Raw genomic sequence first — 12,523 nt, forward strand, 5'->3', positions numbered from 1 at the left:
CTTTCCATTGCTTTACCATGGATTCCAAATAACTCTCCTCCACCTTGGGTTGCTTTGGTGATCAAATTACTAACAAAAACACCAAAACTTACACAAAGTGATTAGAAGTGATTGCAAAGGTCCTTAATATGTTAATTGGGTTAAAGGGCAATAATTACTACTCAAAAGTGTTTAAAAGAGTTAATTACAAGCTATCAAATAGCACTTTTTGAGTAGTAATCACGGATCAACTCTGAGGTGTGGAACTCAGGTTGATCTCGTTAGACCATACATTTTGATTACCCTAAGACTATTAAATCATATACCTATGTTTCGCTTGAAGGTTTATGCTCGAAGTTGGATTATGGATCCCCACTCTTGATTAATTGAATTAAAAATCAATAATTATTTTGTAATCTAAATAGGTTTATTTAGGATTTTTTTTTTCATATTTAATTTTGATTTATTTGAATTAGGTATTTTTTTTTACCTTCAGCAAATAATTAATTATTTGAATCTAAAAACGAATAAACATATTAGAGTTTATTTCAAACGACAACCACCTAGAATACTATAAAGCTGTGGTAACTCTTATCTCTGGTTTTTCTTAACTAGAGTTATCATGTATTTAGCTTTTAGTATTTTATTTACAATAGAGATTTGTGGTCACAAACCTTTAGAGACTGAGTTTCAAAGCAATTACATTCCCAATCAAGGAATGTAAAGGTCAATAATAACTCGTTGACTAAGGTCTGACAAATTATAGTTGAATTAATACTTTTGTTTCATTTATTCAAACTTACAAAAAACATAATATCTTCATATTTTTCTATTATAAAAAAATATTAAATATATTTTCATATAAAATGTATTTGATTTATGTACAAAAACAAAAATAACATTTTACATATTTCAAAATAATATATAAAAAAGGATATATATATATATATATAACTAAAATTTTAAATTTGATGATCATATTATTATTATTATTAATGTTTCAATTTGATTATTATTTTTAATTTCCAATTTATGTAAAATTCTTGTTCCAAAGTTTGTTTCTTCGAATTTGCTACTTTTACTAATTCGTTTAAAATGAATTTCTCCAAAACTTATTCTTTTTATTTAAACAAATATATTTTCTTACCATTATTATTATAATATTATATTATCTTTATTATGTCACCTTTCTAAGAAGTTTTAGGACTACAACCATCCCATGTGGTACAATGCATTCTTTACATTCTTCTTCTTCTTCTTCTTTTTATTATTATATATTTTTTTCACTCTCCCATGACATAACCATGCACTCCCATCCTTTTTCATTTTTATATAATTTCTTTTATGTACATTTTATACTTTTCCACACATTTTCTCAATATCTTCATTAACTTTAGAGCTCCATATCATTACAACCTCGAGTGGTTACCAAACCTTGAGTTCTAGCCGATGGAAAATTTTCCTAGGCTTATTTTCCAAATAAGTATCTTTCACATATATAATTGATTTGAATGATTCATAGATGACAATCCTTATACCATTTTTTTCTTACTCAACAATTTCAATCCTCTTAAATTAAGTTATCGATATTTTAAGTTGCAAATCTAAGATAGAACATTGGCGCAAAATGTTAGAGGTTTTAATTACAAAAACATTCTATTTCTTGTCATTAGCACATTTGCCATGAAGTTGACATATTGATATTTTGTTGAGAAAATTTGAATATAATAGCTCTTTTTAAAAAATTAATCCAAATTTAATGTATTGTTTTTCACGATAGACACATAATAACCATTGGAAATAAATTGACATCTTTCATTTTTTGAATTAATTAAGATTTTACCTTTGCCTTTTATAAAAATTTTAGATACATCTAAAAGTAAGATAATGATCACTTTTGGCGATTCATCAAGTTCTAATTAAGAAAATATTTTTGAAGCCACATATATGATTGCTTGCACCAATGAGAGGATACCATGCATCTTTCTTCATTTTCCTTTATATTTTATATGCCAACAATGAAATATGTTCTTCTTGACTTGTTTTTTTTCAACAGAATTGACTTTTCTTTCCATATTATCAGTAGTATTTTTATTTCATACACATAATGAGCAAATTTTTTACTATTATAATGTTGAATTTGAGATTTCTCATACCTTTTTCTTTCATCTCATGGCTACTTTTTTATGGCCGTCCTCTACAACTTCTGCACATCTTGCCAACTAAGTAAAGTATTCATCTTCATACTCCAATTGTTGTAATTAATTATGTTTGTTCAATTGAAGGACGGTAACAAATACATCCTACTTGTCATCTTTTTCTTATGGATGGTGGGAAAGGTGGAGAGGGAATGGTGAATTGAGGATAAAACCAATTACCATTTCAATTTTAATTAGATGAGAAATTGACTAGGAAAATGATTTGGAGTTCTTAGTCCAATAATAGAAATTGAAATTTCCAATTTTTGAAAACACTTCCAAATAGAGTATGTATGTATTGTGATACTAGAGAACAAAATTAAGGGTCTCGAAATGTGAAGTGAGTTGTTCTCTTTTCAGAATAAGATACATAGATGACTATGTTAGAAACCACTGATTAAATGATGAAGACGTACATTTTTTTTCCCTTATGGGATCAATGTGCAGATACCTTGGATAATATAAATTAAAACAAGTATTGTTTTAACGTTTGTTCATTCTGTTTTACTTGTACAATCTGAAGATGGTTGTGCACCAATAAACTAGCAGACGCGCAAGGATGAGGAGGTAGCTATATATAAGTAGAAGCATGCAATACAATTTGTTCAGACTTTGAAAGAAGATTTGAGCAGCTTATGCACAAATCCTTGGCAGTTGCGCGCCTAGTACATTTGGCTTAATGTTTTTGCATTGTGACATGGCAGGGCCATCGTTTCCATTGTATTCCAAGTTGATGTCACCAAGCTCGACGTCTTGGCATGGTACTCCCTGGCTGCAAATAAGCTTGACAGCAACCTGAGTTGAGGTGGTGCCCCGGATATTTCTGAAGCTAACATTGCTGATCTTAATGCGTGATGGACTCTGAAAGCAACGGTAAGTTAAGTTCCGGGCCGATGGAAGTGAAGGGAAAAAGAGGGAAAATAAGTAATAAAAATGCCATTTTTCATTTCCTTCAAAAGTACCTTCAAGTTGCATTGGTTATGGGGGCAGTACTCTTGATCTATGATTATGGGATTGCCAACATTATTCATGACAATATCTTCAAAATGCATTTCAGAGGCAGTGCCTTGATGGGAAGCAGGCCATGTCTTCACTCTCACGCCATTCTGGGTGTTGGTGAGGGTGCAGTTCTTGACACTAATGCCAACCACAGGTTCTTCATTGGGGTACTTTCCTAGACTTCCCACGCTGATGCCATGGCCAGGTCCGCAGGTTACTCTTTGGATATTAATTTGCTCACTGCCGTCACCAATTGAGACACAATCATCTCCGGTTTCTATGGTTGAATCGGTGATATTGATCCCCGAGGAACGTCCAATGTGAATTCCATCTGTGTTAAGGCTCTCTTGTGGTGCACTGATTACAATGTTGTAGAAAGTTAAATTCTTGCACCCCAAAAGATTAATATGAAACTGCTTGCTGTCTCTTGAAGTTATGTCCTTGACCATGCTATTGGTGATGAAGTTGAACCTCAGATTCTGTTATAGATATTTCAAGTAAAAAAAAGAGACACCAAAGCTTATAGTGTTAGTGTTCTCATTATGCACACAAACGGAAAGAATTACATAAGCATACATATACAGGAACTTACAATGGGAAGTTGGTTGCAATATGCAGAACTGAGGCATTTTGTGCCCCATACAATTTTTCCTTGACCATCAAAAACTCCATCACCAGACAATGTGAACTGGTCGATTTGTTGAAACGTAATCCAACCAGCTTCAGCCCTGAACCTGCTGGTATCCACCGGGGCCATCACAGTGCCTTGGACAACGAAATTAATAGGAGCCTTGCAAGGGCCTGCGATGATTATTTGCCCCAGCGCATATGTCCCATCTGGAATCATAACTGTACTTGCCACAGGCGATGAACAAGCGTCTCCCCAAGCTTTAAGTAAGGCCTAAGAAAACATTCAATATAGAACCCATTTAGTATAAATTCAAGTTTAACACATGTCTTACTATATTATAATTGCATCGTCCTCACCTGGCTGATATCGGAGTTTCCATCAGTCCTGGCACCATATTTGGTAACATCAAAAATGATATCACCAGACACTTCTGCAGCAGATGCTAGCAATAGCAGAAGAGAGGTTGTTGCGATATTCAATTTCAGGCCCATCTTTTCCTTGTCCCTCTCTTCTACTTTGTTTGGTAAAACTTGTAAGCAACAATATTCGTGAAACCTTATTCTTTTGAAGCCATTTTATAGTGCAATTGGAGAATCACAACCCCAATAAAACCATTAACCAATTGTTAGCTAATCAAGCTTTATAGTTTCAATTAGTTTGTGATGTTTGGTTTAACTCTCCTCCTATTATTAGCCTCATATTACTCTAAATTGTTTATGCAGTTCTTTTTTTTTTTCTTTTTTTTAACCAAACACAACCTCTTAATCCATGACTAAGTAAAAAGATTTAAGTGCAAAGAAGATTTCCTAATTATAGAGGAAATCTTATGAGCAGCTTACAAGTAATTGTAAAGATTGAGAAGGTTGCTCCATTAGTACTTTGTAATGGTATATATCCATCTCTCCCGTTTTAGTGCACTGCTTACATGCCAATTACAACTTGGATTTGCACCACGTAATTTGATAACCGCCAATTATTTTTTTGAGAGAGATGATATAATTTTTCTTTGGTACATTTTTTATTTTTGCCCTTATTTTCTAAAAAAATTTCTAATAATTCTAGAGAGCTCCAGACCATTAATTACAACTTTGTTTGGTTACCAAACCTTTAGCTCTAGGCTTTGGAAAACTTTTCTGGGCATGTGGTTGAAGTGAGCATCCTTCACTGAGTGATCTGTAGAAAGACAATCCTTGAATCATTTTTTTCTCACTTAACAATTTCAATTCGCCTAATTTAAGATGCCAATATCTTAAGTGGCATATCCAAGAGGGATCATTGACAGCAAATGTTAGGAATTTTAAATACAACATAATTTTGATTGTTTAGTAAGAATAATCTTTTTCTTGTCATAATGATATCCTATTGGGAGACTTCGATTTTTCCTATGAATCTCATCGCTCTTTTCCAAAGTTGATCCAAACTCAATATATTGTATGTTTTTCATGTTTGGGTTATGATAGATATTTGGAATAAATTGACGTCCCCTATTTTTCAAATAAACTAAGATCCCACCTTTGTCCTTCACAAAAACTTTGGACACATCTTCAAAAGTTGCATGACTACTTTCCCATATTCATTAAGTTCTAAGAAAATAGTTCTAAAACCACCTATAGCAATGCATGGATGTGAGGATATTATGTATTTTTCTCCTCACTTCATATTTTATATGCCAACAATAAAGTAGGTCCTTGATTTTTTTTTCCAACATAATTGGTTTTTCTTTCCATATTGTTAGCAACACTTCTAAATTCATATACAAAATGACAATTTTTTTTTTTATAATTATAGCATTGAATTTGAGATTACTTGTATCTTCTCCTTTTATTGTGCCCTCTTTTGTGTCCTCTTCAACAATATGAGGTTTGACATATTCCTTCATTGTTTGATGAAATAAAATCATATCTTCCTATATTTCCTTGATCATATGTGACCACTCTATGATTGTTTTGGTTAATGAATGCTTGTTTTGGTTATTTTCATTGTTAAGATTTTCTTTGGTTTCATTTCATGTAAGTTTGGTTGAAAAACTCTTAATGTCTGCAACAACATAATCAAACTTTGAATATCGACTAAATTATTTATTCAATCACACATGTATGATTTAAGATTAATTTCTTTGAACATATTTATCATAGCTTAATTTTGGATATTAATTGTAAGGGACTATCCTGATGTCCTTCCAGATGATCTACTTGGCTTGCCACCAGAGAGGGAAGTGGAGTTCACCATTGATTTGGCACCAGAGACAACTCCTATCTCTAAGGCCCCTTATAGGATGGCACCTATGGAGCTTAAGGAGTTGAAGATTCAACTTCAGGAGTTGTTAGATAAGGGCTTCATTAGGCCTAGTGTTTCACCTTGGGGAGCTCTTGCTTTATTTGTAAAGAAGAAGGATGGATCTATGAGACTCTGCATTAATTATAGAGAGTTGAATAAGGTGACAGTGAGGAACAAGTATCCCCTTCCTCGGATTGATGATTTGTTTGATCAACTTTAGGGTGCATGTGTGTTCTCTAAAATTGATCTTCGGTCTGGTTATCATCAGTTAAGGGTTATAAGTGAAGATGTACCCAAGACTACTTTTCGAACTAGATATGGGCATTATGAGTTTTTGGTTATGCCTTTTGGTTTGACTAACGCACTTGCTGCTTTTATGGACTTAATGAATAGGGTATTCAAGCCCTATCTAGATTAGTTTGTGGTGGTTTTTATAGATGATATTTTGGTGTACTCAAAGAGTAGGGAGGAGCATGAGCGCCATTTGAGTATTGTATTACAGACTCTCAGAGATAAGAAATTGTATGCTAAACTAAAGAAGTGTGAGTTCTGGTTAGATAAAGTCTCTTTCCTTGGGCATGTGGTGACCAAGGATGGCATCTCTGTTGACCCTGGAAAGGTAGATGCTGTGTCAAATTGGAGGAGACCTAATACTGTGACCGAGATTTGAAGTTTCTTAGGACTGGTTGGTTATTATAGGCGGTTTATTGAGGGGTTCTCTAAGATCGCCCTACCTCAACCCGGTTGTCTCATAAAGGGGTTAAGTTTGAGTGATCTAATGATTGTGAACGTGGTTTCCAAGAGTTAAAGAACAGATTAGTGACAACCCCTATTTTGACTATCCTTTCAGGCTCAGGAGGGTTTGTGGTGTATAGTGATGCCTCTCATCAGGGTTTGGGTTGTGTTCTTATGCAACATGGGAAAGTTGTAACTTATGCTTCTAGGAAGTTGAAGCCTTATGAATGAAATTATCCTACACATGATTTGGAGTTAATTGCAGTAGTTTTTGCACTTAAAATCTGGAGACAATTTCTTTTTGGTGAAACTTGTGAGATATTCACAAATCATAAGAGCTTGAAGTATTTATTTTCCCAAAAGGAGTTGAACATGAGACAGATGAGGTGGATTGAACTACTTAAAGACTATGACTGCATTATTCAATATCACCCAGGGAAAGCGAATGTTGTGGTTGATGCCTTAAGCAGGAAATCTATTGGTTTCTTAGCAGCTATTAGAGGTTGTTAGAAACAATTATTGGGAGATTTGAGGAGTTTGCAAGTCCATATGAGAGTTTTGGACTCGGGAGCTCTTGTGGCGAACTTTAGAGTGCAACCAGACTTAGTTGAGAGAATTAAGGCCCTATAAAAGAATTATTTGAATTTAGTGCAACTTATGGAAGAGGCTAAAAATGGCAGTAAGCCTGACTTTGTTTTATCAGATGATGGGATTTTGAGGTTTAGGACTAGACTTTGTGTCCCAAATAATGAAGACTTAAGGAGAGAGCTTTTGGAGGAAGCTCATTGTTCTAGACTTGCGATCCACCCAGGAGAGACAAAGATGTACAAAGATTTGAGGTAGAATTATTGGTGGTCAGGTATGAAGCGAGATATTGCGCAATTTGTGGCTCAGTGTTTGGTGTGTCAATAAGTGAAAGCTGAGCATTAACGACCAGTAGGGTTTTTGCAACCACTTTCTATTCATGAGTGGAAATGAGAACATATTACTATGGATTTTGTGACTGGGTTACCAAGGACCTTAGGGGGCAATAATGCAATTTGGGTGATTGTTGATCGATTGACAAAGTCTACTCATTTTCTGCCTATGAAAGTTAATTTTTCTATGGATCGTTTGGTTTCTCTTTATATTAAGAAGATTGTGAGAATGCATGGTGTACCTGTTTTTATAGTATCTGACAGAGATCCTCGTTTCACTTCCAGATTTTGGCATAGTTTATAGAAAGCATTAGGTATTAAGTTGAGTTTTAGTACTGCTTTTCATCCGTAAACTGATGGTCAATCAGAGAGGGTAATTTAGGTCTTGGAAGATTTGTTGAGAGCTTGTGCTTTGGACCTAAAAGGTAATTGGGATTGTGAAACCAAGCTTTGGTTAATCTTGATTTTGATGATAACAAAACAAGGTTTAGAACTAATGATTATATTTCAAGTGTGATTAGGCAAGACGATTTCCAAAGTGGCAATCACAAAGACAAATTAAGCTAATGAGAAATCATGAAGAAGAAGGCCACCTCAAAGAGCAGTGCTTTTCAAGACCCAAGCTTCATAAGATCTCTTTGTAAGGTTGTTGGTGCACTAGGATTTTCATGCATTACATTCTTTACTTATGCACCAAAATCATCCAATAGTTATTTTGTTTTAAATATCTTAAGAATTGGATGATTTCATCTTTTCAACTAAAACTTTGTGTTAAATATTTTTCAAACTTGCTTTAAAAGGTTTTTAAGTTGAAAAAGTTGGGTGTTGAGCCAGAAAATGGCTTAACCGGTTGAGGAACCGGTCGATCGGTTGTGCTCATCCGGTCGAGGACCGGTTGAGGGAGGCAAAAAATTTTCTCTCTCTCCCAGTGACTTTCTCTTCCCGGTCGAGGTGATTCTCTTCCCGGTCGAGGTCCGGTTGAGGCCCAACGGTCAGTTGCCAAGCATTTAATGCTAACTGCTAGTCAACCGGTCGACCCCTAGATCGACCAGTCAAACCCCCAAATAGCTAGTTTGACTTTTCTCTTCTATAAAAAGGCTCTAATCTTCATTGTTTCAAAAGATTAACCTTCCCAAACCATTCTTGAAAATATTTGAGCTTTGGAAGAGTGTTTTTTAGTGCACCATTGTTCTAAAACTTGCATATCCTTAGTGCACCTTTCAATCTTAGTTTTCTTATATCATTTGAGCTTAAAATCTTTGTATTAGGATTTTGTGAGATCATTCATTTGTAAACCTTTGAGAGGAAGTTTCTCAAGAGTGTGGTATCTCTTGAGAAGTGTAAAGGGTGCTTGGAGCCAAAACTCCAAGAGGGTGAATTGGAACCATAATCCAATTGTATTACTTGAAGGCTTAGTTTGAAAGCCTTAAATTAGTGGAACCTCAAGCTTGGGATTGAAGCTAGAGGAAAGTGGATGTAGGTTGGGTTGCGTCGAACCACTATAAACTCTTGTGTTTGCATTCTCTCTTCCCTACTCTTTAATTTATATACAATTGTCTTTATATTGCTTATTATATACTTGCATATAATTGTCTCTTACATTCACATAGTTTAAATTTGCAAAAAGAGACCATCACCCTATTCACCCCCCCCCCCCTCTAGGGTGATTACCATAGGTTAGATTAGCCTAATTTTCCTAATAGGGATGATTATTTCCCTTCAATGGAGTTTGCCTATAATAATAGGTTTCAAGCTAGCATTGTGATGGTACCTTTTGAGGCGTTGTATGGTAGGAGATGTCAATCTCCTGTTTGTTGGGATGATATTGGAGAGAAGAAACTTTTGGGGCCTGAACTTGTGCAGTTGACTGTTGAAAAGGTCTCTTTAATTAAGGAAAGATTGAAAGCAGCACAAAGTAGATAGAAGAGTTATGCTGATAATCGCAGACGAGATTTGAAGTTTGAGGTGAGTGATCATGTTTTCTTGAAAGTTTCACCTATGAAGTCTATAATGAGATTTGGAAGAAAAAGGAAACTCAGTCCTCGTTTTGTGGGACCATTTGAGGTATTAGAAAGAATAGGCACTTTGGCTTATAAAGTGGCCTTACCCCCAAGTCTATTTAAGATTCATAATGTATTCCATGTTTCAACCTTGAGGAAATATATTTATGATCCCTCTCATGTTGTGGAGTTGGAGCCTATTCAAATTTCTGAGGACTTGACCTATGAAGAGGTACCTGTTCAAATTGTGGATGTGATGGATAAGGTACTACGACATGTTGTTGTCAAGTTGGTAAAGGTCCAATGGAGCAATCATAGTATCCGAGAGGCCACTTGGGAGTTAGAAGAAGAGATGAGAGAAAAGCATTCTCAATTATTTCAAGACTCAGGTATGTCAAGTTTAGAGAACTAAACTTTTGTTAAGGAGGGGAGGATGTAATGCCCAAGTTTTTTTTTTAGGGGCAATTTAGGAAAATATTAATAATATTAAATTATTTATTTATTTATTTATTTTAATAAAATGGAAGAAGGGTGAAAAGGTAATTTTACGAATAATACCCAAGGTATAAATTAGAATTTTGTTCTTCCCGTTCTTTTCTGAATCGCGTTCCTATTCGCAAAGAATTCCTGAGAACGTAAGATTGGAGTCGGATTTCAAGGTTTGAAGAACAGATCTCTATAAGTAAGATTCTAACCCCTAAATTAATATTTTAAATTCCTTAGTTAATTTCAAACACATTAGATATTTTTTTGGAAAATCCAAATCTAGGTTAAGGTTTGTTTATTTAACTTTTAGATCAAAATGTTTGAAAATTTGCAAGTATAGGTTGATTTATTGATGAAGATAGGAAAATTTCAAAAAAATTCAATGGAATAGAAAAATAAATAAATAAATTTAAAATGAAAAAAAAACAAAATATGTATAAAAATAAATAATGAATCATCATAATAATGATGATAACAATGAGAAGTACTTGCTTTGCTTTATTGGTTATGTGTGTACCGAGACAAGTGGGTAATGGTTTGGGTGGCTATTGAATTTGATAATTAATAAAATAATAGTATTTAGTTTTAAATTAATAAATAAGATAATAGTAATAATGGTTTATATTAATAAATAGAATGAGAGGTTTAATAAAAAAAATATATATATAGAATTTTTATAATGAAATAAAATTACAATTTAATTAAATTAGTAATGTGTTATTAGAAACAAATTAGGAATTTATTAATTTTATTTAAATAAGGAATAACTTAGTTAAATGAAAGATAAATAGTAATAGTTATTTCTCTTATGTTATATTAGGTGAAGAGTAGATTTTCCAGGATTATTTTTCTCCCGAGTTTTCAATGACTTCTTTTGAGGTAAGAGAAATTAATGCAGTTATTATTTTTTTATAAGCAAATTTTTATATACATCTTTTGGAAATATTTTGAATTAATATTCGTTTTATACATGGATCAAATATGTTTTGTATGAAGAGTATGTTAAAACTTTATATTTTGTTTACAACAGAGAAATGTGGAGATATTATGTTTTACAAATTTGAATAATTGAAATAAGTGTTTGACTCTAGTTTGTTTGACCCTTGTGAACGGGATATAATAGTTGACTTATGACTTTTTGGCCCTTGTCAACGGGATATAATAGTTGACCTTTACATTTCTTGGTGGGGAATGTAATTGATTTGGACCCCAGCCTCTAGGGGTTTGGTTAGAGGTTACTAGTACTAGTAGTGTTTAGTTTCGTCTACCTTAAAGGAACAATTTGAGGCTAGCCACCCATTTGAAAAGTCTCACCTAACTGGGCACCCTTTGATGTTTGATGACCAGAGTAAATAAATTATTGGAATGTTTTGACTGAATTTGATATGAAAATGTTTGAATAAAAAATAAATGCATACAGTTAGAAATTTTAAATGTATTGGCAAAAAAAATAAAAAAATAAAAATTAACTCACAGGTTTATGAAAATGATTGATTACAATATCTCCTATTTTGCAAGTGAATTTGAAATATTTGATTCATGGACTGTATTAATGTTCCTTATTGGACTGTGAGCTCATTCCTATTTGTTGACTACTTTTTAGGTACCCTTAGTTCGGGTGAGGAGTGATGGTTAGGCTGAGGAATGGTCATCATCAGGATTTGACTTAGGATTTTATATTGGATTTTGTTTAACTATTAGTTATGTTCATTTGGATCTTTTGGCATTTGGAAACTATTTGAATATTGATCCTTTAAAATTTATGTTAGTTCAAAGTTGAGTTTTGGAGATTTTAAAATTTGTTTTAGTACTTGAATTGTTTAAGTTTGCAAATATTTGGACAATGGATTTTGGATAGTAGATGTTTTATTTTTGAAATTGAATTTTGAGGATTTTAGATTTTGTTCCGCTACTCTGAACAGGTATTTAGCAATTGGTAACTTCCGATTACAAGATAATTATTTGGGTCAAGTTACATTGTAAGCCTTCGATTTGAAGTATGAAATGGCCGTCATGCCCTTGGAGTGGGTCTTGGGGCGTGACAGAGATATTTTAACTGTGTTTCTAATAAGCCAATTTTCTGGTGGTGGCCAGCTGGGGTTAGATGGCTTGTGCCTCGGTTACCCCTCCTTTGACCACTCCAGAATCATGGATAAACATCGGATATGCTACAGCTGGAACCGGTTGCCAAGTGCCGTCAGGTATGGGAAACCTAGGGCAGGCTTAGAGCCAGCTAAGAACTCGAGTAACCTCACCAAAATTTTCCCGTAAAAACTATGATTTAGGCCTTAAGAAACTATA

General features: G+C 33.7%; 1 protein-coding gene across 1 annotated transcript; it reads right to left on the minus strand.

Annotated features, from left to right (window-relative positions):
* Window positions 1–2,810: 2,810 nt before the first annotated feature.
* On the minus strand, window positions 2,811–4,298 carry LOC100247162 (exopolygalacturonase). Its single transcript, XM_059741266.1, has 4 exons — window positions 4,164–4,298; window positions 3,769–4,077; window positions 3,140–3,655; window positions 2,811–3,038 (listed from the first exon to the last, which is right to left on the minus strand). The coding sequence occupies exons 1-4, from the start codon at window positions 4,296–4,298 to the stop codon at window positions 2,811–2,813; spliced, it is 1,188 nt and encodes a 395-aa protein (XP_059597249.1).
* Window positions 4,299–12,523: the final 8,225 nt, after the last annotated feature.

This window comes from Vitis vinifera, chromosome 12 (genome assembly GCF_030704535.1).
Source record: "Vitis vinifera cultivar Pinot Noir 40024 chromosome 12, ASM3070453v1".
Taxonomy (NCBI): domain Eukaryota; kingdom Viridiplantae; phylum Streptophyta; class Magnoliopsida; order Vitales; family Vitaceae; genus Vitis; species Vitis vinifera.

Excerpts from the sequence above, each read along its gene's own strand:
- LOC100247162 (XM_059741266.1), bottom strand. The coding sequence starts at position 4,298 with ATGGGCCTGAAATTGAATATCGCAACAACCTCTCTTCTGCTATTGCTA. Across the intron at positions 4,078-4,163 it reads GAAACTCCGATATCAGCCAG|GCCTTACTTAAAGCTTGGGG; the intron begins GTGAGGACGATG and ends ATGTTTTCTTAG. Across the intron at positions 3,656-3,768 it reads ATTGCAACCAACTTCCCATT|AATCTGAGGTTCAACTTCAT; the intron begins GTAAGTTCCTGT and ends TATCTATAACAG.